The sequence below is a fragment of the Canis lupus genome, chromosome 11, assembly GCF_003254725.2.
Source record: "Canis lupus dingo isolate Sandy chromosome 11, ASM325472v2, whole genome shotgun sequence".
NCBI classification, from domain to species: domain Eukaryota; kingdom Metazoa; phylum Chordata; class Mammalia; order Carnivora; family Canidae; genus Canis; species Canis lupus.
The window spans coordinates 21,737,962-21,752,465 of NC_064253.1; the positions used below are offsets into that span (position 1 = coordinate 21,737,962).

Genomic DNA, 14,504 nt, shown 5'->3' on the forward strand with positions numbered 1-14,504 from the left:
AGACAAGGTATCTTTCCCTCTTGGAATAGGTAGAAGAGAGATAGATCATGGGTCCATAGGACCTGAGAGGTGTAACTTTCCAAAGGACATTTAACCTTAAAGCGTAAGGGCAGCCCAGGTGGCTCAGTGGTTTAGCGCCGCCTTTGGCCCAGGGTGTGATCCTGGAGACCTGGCATCGACTTCCGGGCTCCCTGCATGGAGCCTGCTTCTCTCTCTGCCTGTGTTTCTGCCTCTCTCTGTGTTTCTCATGAATAAATAAATAAAATCTTAAAAACAACAACGACAACAACAACCTTAAAGCGTGAGGCAAGAGCTAACTCTTCTTCTAGACTTCCTACCCCCCAGTAGCAGTTGACCCTGCTGAACCCAGGCACTCACTCTGCATTTCTGAGGGCATCATCCCAATCAAAAGGCTGAAGAAAGCTCTGGAGGCCTGGATCAGCCAGTGGTAGGACTGAAAATTCTTCATCCAAAACAACCTGCTTAACTAGGCTCACTGGCTCGGCCTTCCCAGGCTGAAAATGGCAATTCTGCTTTCCTTTCTACCTCTCAGTGGTGTGCCCAGAGGAAACAGTCTCAGGTCTACTCCCCAAAAGGCTTATAACATACTTTACTTGCCAGACTGGAAAAAAGTTATTTTAGCCCAAATTCTAACCCCGTTTTACAGTTAACATCCCCAAATAATAGAATTAATCTGGAATATATGAGGAAAAAATCTTCACTTAGCCCTCATGATTATAAAGCCATGCCCAGTGTGCTGTCATCTTCCTCTTCACTGTTGCCCCGTACTGTGTGAGAACTGGTCCTGTCTCATAGGGCAAGAAACAGACAAGCACTCAGAAAAGAGAAGGGATATTCCCAAGGTACTGGTCAGTCAGGAATTGAAACTTTATACTCCCAAGTGCAGAGTCTTGGCCACACTCACACAACTAACTGACCTCCAAGGACTAAAATATGGAACAGGATCAATATGATTTCCCTTTGCCTGGGTTATCTTATCTAGAAAGCTGAAGGTGATAGTAGTTTGGTTCACTAAAAAGTATTGAGGACCCTAAGGGCCCCCATGCATTCATATTTCAGACAGAAGTCCTGAATGGGTGCAAATGTGTACTGAGGGACATCAAGATTTTAAGCGTCTGCAGCAACATTTTACACAATAGTTTCCACGGACCATGATTACCATGAGAAACAAGTTCCTTTCAAAAGAAAATTTAGAAAATGCTATATTGTCAGAAATCACATGGTTAAAAAAAAAGCAAATAATAAAAACCTCATGTGTTTTATCTACCCTAAAAAAATTGTATTAAGCCCCTACTGTGTGTTAAGATTATAATGAGTGGGTTTTTCCAAAGTGATGTGAGCTCTAGTTGGTAGCCCTTATGTAGGTATTATTTATTTTCTCTTGGTGCAGATTACTTGGCTCACCACCACCACAAAATGGAGGGAAGATATAATTATATATACTTAAAACATCCTGCCAAATAATTAGATGCCATGACTTAACTTCTTAAGGAATGAATTCTAGGAAGCACTTATTAGCATTCAAGCCATGAAGTAAAGCATATGTTATTATAAACAATACGGAACTAAATCAGAATGTCTTTTCCTTTCGAAAGACTCTAGAATGTTTTCCTACTCTGTAGAACTCAGACTAGTCAAGGGATCTAAAGCTTCAGTTTGATTAATCTGGTCTTGACTAATTGGACCTGACAGTCTAAATTCTAGAGCTGAGGAATACTTGGAACAAAAAGTAAAAAGCAAACCAATAAGAAAAAAATAATGTCCTTTTAATTTCTTGGCAAAGACCAGAGAGTGAATAAAGCAAATATGCTTTGAGAAAGAATCTTTGCTCAGATGGTAAATTCAGTATACAGCAAGTCTAAGTGTTGCCTGTGATGTTTAAACATAGCTATAAATAAAAATCATCTGATGATGGGGGTGGGGTAGAAGAAAGATGACCTTCAGCAAATAGCTTTATAATAGATACTTAGTCAAAGTATAAAAATGGACATTAAACATGAAGGAATGTTTTTCTTCACCTTACGTTAGGTTTATACTGTTGTTCCATCCACTTCCCTGACTTTTAAGCTTATTGATACAGAAAGTAGAGCCACGTAGATAAGAAATGGCTCAAGTCAGATGGATCTGGTTTGAATTCTGGCTCTGCATGAAGTTTGGCAAGTTAACTAACTTTTCTCAATTTTTTCATCGATAAAGTGGAGATAATTGTAATTGCCAAATAATAGGGTTCTTTTAAGAATTAAATTATAAATGTAAAACACAACACAGCATACCGTAATGTCCACTAAGTATTAAAGTGTTAGATATTCTTACCATTTTGTGTATGTGTGTGTGTTTGTTTTTGTTTTTGTTTAGAGGGAGGAGGACAGTGGGACAGGACAGATAGGGAAAATCCAAAGCAGGCTTCATTCACAGAGCCTGACACAGGGTTCCATCTCAACCTTGAGCTGAAATCAAGAGTCAGACACTTAACCGGCCGAGCCACCCAGGCACCCATAGATATTCTATTTGTATTACTTCTAAGTGGACTCTGATTCTAAACATCCTCTAATGCCACTTGGAGCACCTCAGTGCCTGCTGTAAAATACATAGTGGTTTACATAATGGAAACAGAACATAATGGTATCAAAAATGTCATAGAGACACAAAGCCATCAGATGAAATGAGGATGGGTTGTGTGAGGAGGGAGATTCAAGAATAGAGGGTAGAGATGGGTTAAAGAACACCCCCCCTCTTCCCTTGACATCATGCAAACATTCAGAAGACCTGTTGTGTAGAGAAAAAGTCAATGAGGAATAAATCCAAGAATGAATACAGTTGGTCAGTCTTATGTTCCTGTTGTGTGGAATCTTTTATATAATATGGGTGCCATATCCGGTAACATGCACTTTGCACCAGGGTCTTCTGTGCCCCAGAAGCTCCAATTAGTCAACATTTTAGTGGCTATGCCTGTGAGAAACCCGTCATACTCTGGCCAACTGGACCTGCCCAACTACCAAAAGATTTCTGTATTCACCATACACAGTGATGCTTGCGACTCATTGGTATCCACCCCTGTTTTTCTCCTTTGCAATTTTGAGAAAAATTAAACTTACATTACCCTTTTGCCTGAAATTGGAATTTTATAGATGTGGCCAAAATTTTGTGGCCAGGAACTTTGCCACAGAGAGAATACAGCCTTTTCATCCAGCTACTGCAATTTGTCTAAAGAAAAAAATATGAGAGAGAAATGACTGTGTCCCTTGGTAATATCCCTGACATCTAAATACCATTCTCAGTTACAGAGAAAATAATTCTTTCGGTTACAGAGGAAAGAAAATCTCTGAAATGAAAAGCAAAGTTTATCACTCCAGAGGGCTGGATAAGCCTTAAAAATACTGTCACCAGCTATGCAGGTATTAATCTTATCATAGAAGTATGTTTATCAACATGGAACATTATGCATAATATAGTATTAAGTGACAAAATTACCTTGTAAAACATGTATAACCATAATTTTACTAATTATATAGTATAAATAGATGTTTATGAGAGACTTTAGAAAGGTACATGATGAGGTATTAATAGCAGTTGCTTCTAGTGAATGGGATTTTTTTTTCTTTTTACGTGCTTGATTCTTCTATAATGAAAATATATTGCTCATAATTGTGAAAAGAAAATTTTCAGAATATCTGAGTAAACCTGACTAGGCACCTCTTAGGGAATCACAGAATCAAGCAACATGTAGCTTAAATATTCCACCATGCCCTGGAATATTACTCACTCAGGAGCTCCCACTTTCTTGTGAAAAGAAGTCCCCCCTTCCCTGTGGCCTTCTCACATGGCCTCCTCACAAACCATTTCAATATGGTTCTTTCTCCTGCCTTCCCTCTCATTAAAAGGTCTTACCCTCAGTTCAGGTGGCCCTCTTACTCTCAGACAAATGCTATCTGCCTCCACTCCATTCCTACTTTCACCTCTTTGCTCAATATGTCCCTGCTCCCCAGATAGCCACTTTTATCTATATGAACCCTACTTGTCAGTTAAGACCAGTTCAAGCCCCACATTCTCTGAAGAGCCTTCTGTGATGACTCTAGGTCATCAGTGGGAGAGATTGGACTATACTGGGGAGCTCTCAACTTAGGATTCATGGGGTGGATTCAGGGGGAAATCCATCAACTCCCAAAGGAATTTCCTTTTTTACTGAAATCTTTATTGAGACAATTTTAGATTCATGTGCAGTTGTAACAAATAATACAGAGATATCCCGATTTCCCAGTGGTAACCCCTTGCAATACTATAGTACAGTATCACAACTGGAGTATTGCTATGGATACAACCCACCTATCTTATTCAGATCTCCCCAATTTTATATGCATTCATTTGTGTATGTGTTGGGTGTGTGTGCCTTTGCTGCTGTACAATTTGGAGTTTTCTTTTGTACATGTATTTTTGTCCCCCCTGGGGAAAGGTCCTCAGCTTTCATCAGATTCCCAAGTGTCATAGATGCAAAAGAGAGTTTGATTCCCAGCTCTGAGAATTCTAGGAGACCATACACCAAACCTTATAGTTCTCTGTTCCAAAAGCAACAATTAGCACTTACCACCATATGGCTGGCAGAGGGATGCATGTGTATGGGGGAGAGATAATGGGAAGAAGAACAGGGAAAGAAGGGAAAACTCAGGTGCATAAAACACAGTCCACTGAGCTTATGCTCCAGCAGGGGAAGACAGACATTCCAACAGATAAATCATTTATTAAACATGTACAGAAGAGGTATGGACTTTTTCGTTGGGACGGCTTGGGAAGTATTCCACAGAAGCTGACGCTTGAGCTACATGTTGAAAGATAATCCAGAATTCTTCAGCTGAGAAGAGAAGAACTAACTGTTAAAATCACTCCTTCTTACGTCGTATCTATTCTATATGCTTTGAAAAAAACATAGGAAACTATGCTTACATTTGTTTATTCTACAATGTTAAGGTGTCAGATTCTTCAACTCCCGTGTGTTGGTGTTGAGGCCAAGGGATTTTTTCCCCCTGAGTCTATTTTCCACTGTCTTGTCCAAATTGGATACCAGATCCTGCCTGCTTAGCTTGAGAAAGGCATTTTATCTCTGGTGTCTTGATCACATCAGAGCTTATATTTAAAGCATGAGTGATGAGAAGAGACCGCAGCTTAGTCCCTGGCTCTATCCCATCCTTAGAGCCACCCTCCTCCTCTCCACTGAAGGCTCTAGAGGCCAATCCTACAGTGACCGGTGAGAACCAGAGCTAGTCAGAGCCATGAGTAAAATATCTCTGTTCTACAGTCAGGCTCCACTTACTGGGATCTGCGACAGGGGTTCATCAGAAACCCTCAGGAACTGGGCTCCCTGGCTTCCCCATTTGTGCCCCCTACACACATCCACGTTTGATAGTTGCCTTGTGTGGACTCAGGCTTAGACACCCCTTGGTGGCCTCTTTCTCTGGTGGATTGCAGGTTCCACATCAAGCTGTTCAGTTCCCAGTGTTATTCACAGGGAACTGCAACCATCTTGTACCAGGGAGACCAACACCCTACCATCAGGCCCACCGTTTAAAGGGCCTCCTGGAAGCCTGACTCAAGGCACCACTTTTTATGGCCTCTGCATCCTCATTCAAAGTTATTGAACCCCCTAACCATCAGTATTTTCATCCGTAGCATGGGTATCATAATAGTACCATTCCCATAAGTTTATTTTAAGCTTTAAATAAATGAATCCATGTAATGCTCTTAGCGCATAACAAGTGTTCCCATCTACATTAGCTATTATTATTATTAACTTTTTTTTTTTAGAATGCTTTTCCAACGTAGGAGGCTTTAGGAAACCATCCCCCCCCCCCTTTTTAAGATTTTTATTTATTTATTCATGAGAGACATAGAGAGAGAGAGGCAGAGACACAGGCAGAGGGAGAAGCAGGCAGAGGGAGAAGCAGGTCCCTAGCAGGAAGCCTGACATGGGACTTGATCCCTGGTTTCCAGAATCCTGCCCTGGCCTGAAGGCAGCACTAAACCACAGAGCCACCGGGGCTACCCCTATTTTTAACTTTTTTTTAAAAGATTTTATTTATTTATTAATGAGAGACACACAGAGAGAGGCAGAGACACAGGCAGAAAGAGAAACAGGCTCCACGCAGGGAGCCCGATATGGGACCCGATCCCGGAACTCCAGGATCATGCTCAGGGCTGAAGGCAGCATTAAACCGCTGAGCCACCCAGGCTGCCCTATTTTTAACTTTTTATGATAAAATTATTTCTGGTTGTAAAAGAGTGATCACTGCAGAAAATCTGTGAACTACTGACAAGTTTGAGGAAGAAACAATCACAATATCCAGAAATGAGAGCTATAATCATTTTGATGTATAGTCTTCTCAACTTTTCTTGATTGACATATGTATACTGTGGGAAATAAAAAACTAAGTTCATGTTGTATGTCTGTTCTGTAATCTTTTTTCTGTAATCTGTTTTATTCAACTTATATATCATAACCTTTTCCTCATATAGTTAAATACTCTTAGAAAATATTTTTAAAAGATTAGCTTGTTTTCAAGTATATCAATGTAACCCGATTTATGTAATTAATCCTTTAGTTTGGTAATTAGATTGTTCCTTCTTTTTAAAAAAGATTTTATTTATTTATTCATGAGACAGAGAGAGGCAGAGACATAGGCCGAGGGAGAAGCAGGCTTCCTGTGGGGAGCCTGATGCAGTACTCGATCCCAGAACCCCAGGATCATGACTGGAGCCAAAGAGAGATGCTCAACTGCTGAGCCACCCAGGTGCCCCTGTTCCCTATTTTTATATTTATAAATACCATGATATGTGTCCTGTTTATAAATATTTATTTGTATCTTTATTCCTTAAGATAAATGCTTAGAAATGGGACAACTGTGCCAAAGGCTCTATAACTTGTTTTTGTTTTGTTTTTAAGATTTTATTTATTAATTCATGAGAAACACGCAGAGAGAGGCAGAGGCATAAGCAGAGGGAGAAGTAGGCTTCTCACAGGGAGCTTGATGCAGGACTCAAACCCAGGACCCTGGAGTCACGCCCTGAGCCAAAGGCAGACACTCAACCACTGAGCCACCCAGGCGTCCCTGTTTTGCTTTTTTTTTTTTTAACTGACAGGCATATAGAATTGGATTAACCATAATCCTTTTTTCTGATACTCTCAAAATTGGTATGGATGTCCTGATTTTGTTAATTTAGGTAATAAATTCATTAATTTTACTAATGTAGTCAGTATCTGTCAATCCACAACCCAAAAGTTAGGACCTCAAAAATAATCAATATTGAAGCATAAGGCTTTACATCCCATCCTATCCAAGGGAACCATTCCAAATCATATGTTCATTTCCTTTTCTTTGTGTAGGATTTTGCTGTATCTTTATATTCCTAAAAAGTAATTTCTTAGAACTGTCCTTAGCTTTATAAAAATGACATTAAGCTGTAGGTAATGTTTGGGGACTTGTTTTTTTCTATTTACTGTGCTAAAACTCATCCACATCATTGCATTCCACTGTAGTCATTTTGCCTGGTATAAAAAGAAATCCCCCAATGTGTAAACATACCATGGTTTATCATCCACTCTCCCACTGATGGGCAAGTACATTGTTTCTAGGATTTAGCTCTTACTCACACTGCTGCTATGAACATTATACTGTAAATGTTCCTGTTGTGTATGTACAAGAATTTGTCTAGGGAATCAATTTGCACTCCCACCAGCTATAAATGAGAGAGCTTCTGGATCCACATTCTCTGGTATACTGTGGATCTGTGTCCTCAGGTTGTTCTCAAGGTGGCTAGCTCAGTCTACCTCCCTCCAGCAGAATGCCAATTTCTAGAAATGCTTTCCAACCCTAGGGATCATTATGATTATGATTATTATTATTTTTTTTTTTTTTTTTTTTTGCCATTTGACAAGGAAAAGATACATCTCCCTTCTGTGTAACTTTGTTGCAAGGTACTGACTCCTCTAAAAGCCAAGAGAGAAAGGGTTTGTCTCAGAGAATTTTTCCAGTCTGATAACTTCAGTGACATTTCTGGGACTTACTCCCCAGTAGCTCAGCTGCTTTCCCATGTCCTAAAAGAGGTGATATGGTTGGAAGGCGGGAATGAGGGCAGCCAAGATGGGAAAGACGCCCAGCTCACCACAGTGGAAGCTTGTTTCCTGGTCCCAGCCCCTGCCAGTGTCAGATCACTCCTACTTGATGAAGCAGGCATTATCTCTTCCCTACCCCCAACCCGAGAAAAGCCAGTATAATGCTAGCCTTTGTTATTTGAATTGATAAATTTAAACCTCTTTCCCTGTTCTACAGTAAAAGAACTTTCTATTTTGGGCTCAGTGACATAGCCCAAACCAAGCAGAGAGCAGCAGGCTGCAGCATGAGTTAATAGTCTTTCTTCAAGGGAAGAGAACCTACAGGCAAACAGAAGGACCTTCCAAAGTACATCATCTGCATAGCAACGTGCAGCCCATTTGCTTGTCTTTCTGCTGACAGATACATTTCAAAGTGGAAAATTGAACAATCCCTAATTTTCATAGTAAACTGATGAGTAAATCCTGAACAATTTCTGAAATCAGTTCACCAGGAATTCATGGATGTCCACTTGTGTACCTATTGCTGGACTACATATTGTCAGAAAAGAGAATTCTATCTTCAAGGGGAATTCTTGCCACTCAAAATTATATTGATTTGAGGAGTGCCTAAAACATTTGCCTAAGAATATGCTTTCTTCCTTAGTCCTTTTCTCCTCCTGAAATCTCACATTGCTTTAGGGTCCTGGGTCTCAAGAAGCCTCCAGGAGTACACAGAGGTCATGCTTGTATGAGGAGCAATCTATTTAAACCATTGGAACCTGTTAGCACATTAACCACAGCCTGGAAGAATGGGACACAGGACAAGTAAGTTCCTCCTACCCTCACTTTGGCAAACTTTTTCTTATGAGAAGTTTCAAATACGCACAAAAGTAGACATCATACCTGTTACCTGGCTTCGAAAATTATTAAAATATGGCAATCTTATCTGTACCCCATTCTTCCCTCATTTCCATTTTAAGTCCAATTTAAAGCAAATTAGATATTTTCATAAATACTTCTGTAGGTATCTAACAAATAAGGACTCTTTTTCAATAACCACTTTAATCACATATTTAAAATTAACAGTAATTCTTTAATATTATCTAGTATACAGTCAGAGGTCAAATTGCTCTCATTTTCTTAAGTGTCTTTCTTTAATGGTTTATTCTCATCAGGAGTCAAACACTGTCATTTGTATTTGTTGATATAGCTCGTCTATATATATGATTTAAAATTTTTAAAGCAGTTTATAACTCTTTAATTTTTAAATTTTAAATTATAACAGTTTCTTCTCCTTTTTTATTGCTCTTCTTCTCAGTGTTACTGAGGATAATGGGTCTTTTAGTTACTCTTGGTCTGTAACATAAAACAGGCACCAATTTATTGTGCTTATGGATTTCATGTGTCAGAAATTCAGAAAGGCCACAGTTGGGATAGCTTCTCTCCTTCAAGCTATCTGGGGCCTCAGCTGGGGAGATTCAGAATCTGGTGACGACTTCATAAATGGGACCTAGAAGCATCTAAGGTTTGTTTACTCACATATCTGGCGTCTGAACCTGGAGCACTCAAAACCCAGGACTGCTGACCAGAGCACTTACACACAGCCTCACCATGTGGCATGACTTCCTTACAGCTTGGTAGTCTGAGGATAGTCAGACTTCTTACAGGGCAGCTTAGGGCTCCAAGTCCAAACATTCCAGCCATCAGGGTGGATGCTATATCATCAATTTTTATCACCCAACCTCAGAAATTACATTGTCACTTTTGCGGTGTTCTGTTGGTTGTGAGCAAGTCTAAAGCTCACCCAGACTCAAAAAGAGTAGAATCAGACTCCACTCCACCTTTACAGAGGCAAGGGGGCAAAGTTGCAGAAGAGCATGGTAGGATGGAGATGTTATTGTGCTACTTGGGGATAGGATGGTCAATCAAGCCTGCCTTTCTGACACCAACCAGAAAAATGTTGCAAATCATGGAAACCTGGCGGAAGAGAGAAAAGTAGGGGAGCTTATTTGTTTGCAGGGCCACATCCTACAGCTGTGTAGATAATATCCTTCATAACCAAGGAGGTGACTGGGCTGAGACTCAACTCCATTTGCTATACGTGTGCCTGACTCTGGGACTGTGTCACCATGAAGAAGAGGCACCTACTGTAAAACATGTAAGATACCGTAGGGGCAGGAGGTGTCCTTGGATGGATAGTAAAAGGTCATTCAGTCTAACTTACACTTATTAGATACCTATTAAACACATGCTACTTTGAAGAATATTATGTCTTTTTATTTTTATTTTTGTTTTTTGGTTTAAGCAGCACAGAGTTGACCAAGAAATATCCCAAAAATGGTAATGGATTTACTCATGTGTTTGTTAAATGGTGCAAATTTCTACCTATTAGGTACTTTTTGATTACATTGGTCTAGAACGTTCCAGATGTATCTTGAAAGAAGCTTACACACTGTGTCCCAATAAACCCAATCTGACCCACCTGCTGCAAGCCTTGGCTGAATGCAAGTTGATACAGGACGTAGAGGAAACCAGGGCTTTCTTTTCTTCTTTGCAGTCCCTATTCTTCATTAACATAGCTTTTATAGTTTGATTAAATCCCCAGGGAAGTAAATGCTTTCATTTCTGTTTATGGCTTATCAAGAAAATGAAATAATATAAAGGCAAGGTAAATTCAAAGGATTTTATGGACCAGGATAGCAGTAGCCTCCCTGAGTTTGATAAAGACAGGTATGTTACAAGGAAGCTCACAGAAGTCCAGACAGAAGTGTCTGTTGATGAGATTATTAAAAAGCTGTGATCATGTTGATCTAGCCATGCTGCTGGTCAACAGCTGCATTGAGGAAAGCCTCAAATGGCAAGGCCCAGGGCACTTTAAAAAAAACAACAACTTTGGCCTCAAGTGTCAAGTGTTAAGTTAATCACACTTTCCAGTTCAGGGCACATTATCTTAGTCAGTGCATACAAGGTAACTCTTTTAAGTATGTATGCCTGTATTTTCTCTTCTTGCTCCTCACTCCTTCCCCCCTGCAAGCAACCATTCTAATCCATTTAATTCTATTTTTTTGGCTTGTATGTATGTGTTCATGTAATTGTGTGTTACTGTCTCGTTTGCATGTATTTTAATTTACACAATAGCATTGTGTTACAGATCTCACTCTGTGTCTTACTGTTTCCACTCCATACTTTAAGACCTATCCACGTTGCTATGCACACATCCAGGCCATCATTCCTGACTGCTGCAGAGTACTCCAGTAATGGGCACCCCCAGTGCCTCAGACTTTTCACCACCCAAAACAAAATGCTGCCACGAGCAGCAGCCTCATATGTCACCAATTTGGGACCTGTATATCAACCTCTTAAGACAACATCTCACCCATAGGTGTCCTTAAGTGCATTAGAAAAGACACCTCTTCCTCTTGGAGAAAACTGCCCAGAGTAAAATACAAGGCTTGGCAAGGTGAGGCTCAGGCTGGGTTTCTTTTTTTTTTTTTTTTCAGGCTGGGTTTCAGCCCCAACTCATCCCCTCAGTTGGAGTCTTGTTCAGGGTACAACTGTAGGAGGTGGCCCTGTCCCCAGTTCTTACTTCTACTAGGTTTCAACTGTTTTGCAACATCACTCCTGGTTGGTACATGGGAGGGTGTCACTTGACCACAGAAATCTCATTATAGGATCTGTGTATACTTAATTTGATCAAGCAGGGCTATATTCCTTGGGGACTTTATACTTGGGTTGATATAGTGTATGGGAGCACCATGGCTAGTTTATGAGCTCTACAGGAACTGGGGAATCAAGCATGGCTACATACATACACAGGGGTAGTGCAGATACACCCGCCTGAGGACAAGGCAAAAGGCCCAAGTACTTCACTCCCTCACTGTCTTGGAGATGGCAGAGAAACATCTCTCTTAATACTGTTGTCACAGGACATAGGTGAAGTGGTTGGCCTCATGTTCACAAGGCAGCTTTGCTACAAATGATGGACATCTGGCCCTGAGCCATCCTGCCTTTGCCCCTTGGTGAATATCCTGTGGCCTACACAAATAAGAACTGATGGTCCTTAGGTCCCTACTCAAGGTCACCTTGACAAGCCAGAATTGAACCATCCAGGACAACTCCTTTAAATAGGTCGGATTTCAAGTCCCTCAGAAGTTCTTAGTGACCATTCAGATATATCTAAATACTCTTAAAATAACTGTGTGGAGGTCAATGAAACACCTAAGTTATACAGAAAGTTGTCATTTTCATGCTGTTTTTTTCAGCTGTCAAATGAGGATAAACACAATGAGAACTTCTAGAAGACAGAAGTCTTAATTTACAATTTTTAAGGAAAGAATCATGGGAATTTTCAGATTTCTGGGAGAAAAGCAACCCCCAAAATCAAACTAATTACTCTATTTCTGAATTATGCTTGTGAATTTAGAACTATACTTCAGTATTAATAAGAAGCCTGGGGACACCTGGGTAGCTCAGCGGTTAAACATCTGCCTTCGGCCCAGGTCATGATGCCAGAGTTCCAGAATGGAGTCTCACATCGGACTCCCTGTAGGGAGCCTGCTTCTCTCTCTGCCTATGTCTCTGACTCTCTCTCTGTGTGTCTCATGAATAAATAAATAAAATCTTAAAAAAAAAAAAAAAGCCTGGATAACAGTCAATCATGCAAGGATGTGAGTCACACTGAATACCACGGGCATTACTGTTACTGTATGCAGTTGTGAATAGCAAGGGGTGGGCTCTGAAACAATGCAAAAGAACAAAAGTATAAAACAGTTGTATGGATTAACAAACATTAGGGTCTGGAAAATACTGATCACTAAGTGGGCCTGTGACAGAAAAAAATGTAATAGAAGCTTCACATTTAAAAAGAGCAGCACAGGTTAAAACTTAGAGATGGCTGCCATGAGACAAGAAAGATTCAGAGATTCACAACTGACCTGGCTGCTTCACACAAGACAAGGCATCCACCATCCACAGAGACCAGATTTACCCTTCTCAAATGGTTCTAGCATAACTTCATCCCTTTCCGTACCTCGCACGAGAAATACATGGCCCTGTCAGGGTCCTAGAGCTTACCTGTACCCACAGGATCTCTTGGTTAGATCCCATCCTTATATTCTGGAGTCACTAACTGACATCATTGGCTTGTTAATGTTTTAGGACCTTTAAAAAGGTCTGGAGTGCCTTCTACACCATATGAATCCAAAATCAACATCTTTCCCTGCATTGTCAGCCTTGGCCCCTGCTTTTTATCATTAAGAACGACAGACAGAGGCACATGGGTGTCTCAGTCAGTTAAGCATCTGCCTTCAGCTCAGGTCATGATCCCAGGGTCCTGGGATCAAGCCCTTCATTGGGCTCCCTGCAGTGGCAAATCTGCTTCTCCCTCTCCCTTTGCCTCTCCCCCGCTTGTGCTGTCAAATAAATAAATAAAATCTTAAAAAAAAAAAAGAATGACAGAGACTACAGGTAGATTTCAGATGCTCTCACCACAAAAAAGAAATGGCAAATATGTGCTGTGGTGCAGGTATTAGCTAAAGCTGTAGTGGTTATTTTGTAATATAGAAGTGTATTAAATAACACATTGTACACCTGAAACTTAAACAACTTTCTATGTCAACTGTATCTCAGGAAAGCTGAAAAAGGAAGGAGGGAAGGAAGGAGGGAAGGAAGGAAGGAAGGAAGGAAGGAAGGAAGGAAGGAAGGAAGGAAGGAAGGAAGGAAGGAAGGAAGGAAGGAAGGAATGGAGATCAGAGATGGCTCCTGGTAGCTCACCACAAGGTCTCAGATTGGATTTGGATTCTGAGGCTTCCTTTGCCACCCTCTCCTATTTAGTTCCGAGTCTAAGATATGCCATATTAGTTTACTTATAATTTGTTTATTGGATTTAAAAGTGTCTTTCTTCTGGGTGGGAGGATGAATGAAATAGGTCATGTGGGTAAAGGAGTGTGTTTGTTGTGATGAGCACTGGGTGATGTGAGAAGTGTTGAAGCACTATAATTGTACACCTGAAACTAATACAACACTGTATGTTAACTAACTGGAATTTAAATAAAAACTTAAAAAAATAAATAAAAATATCTTTATTCTGAGAAGCTCAAGATCATAAGCAATTTTTAAAAAGGATGTTTGGCTGGATCAGTTGGTGGATCATATGACTCTTGATCTTGGGGTCCTGAGTTCGAGGCCCATACTGGGCATAAAGATTACTTAATAAAAAATAAATAACAAATAACCTTTTAAAACAATTTCAAGGAATAGCAGCTTAATAAAGATCAAGAAATTATTGTGTCACGAGATGATTAATCAAAAAGAAATGAGCCCATGGGCGCCTGGGTGGCTCAGCCGGTTAAGTGTCTGCCTTTCACTCAGGTCATGATTCTGGGGTCCTGGGATCAAGTCCAAT

The 14,504-nt window shown here is 40.3% G+C and overlaps 1 protein-coding gene across 5 annotated transcripts in view; it reads right to left on the reverse strand.

Moving 5' to 3' along the window:
• Window positions 1-4,732: 4,732 nt before the first annotated feature.
• CDKL3 (cyclin dependent kinase like 3) overlaps window positions 4,733-14,504 on the reverse strand; it is a 108,885-nt gene continuing 99,113 nt past the window's right edge. For all 5 annotated transcript variants that reach the window (XR_003130236.3, XR_003130237.3, XM_025433221.3 and 2 more), the window contains one exon: window positions 4,733-4,867. Coding sequence is in view for 2 of the 5 variants with exons in the window: in XM_025433223.3 (XP_025289008.1) it covers window positions 4,835-4,867 (33 nt within the window). In the remaining 3 variants the exon portion in view is untranslated. The remainder of the gene's footprint in view (window positions 4,868-14,504) is intronic.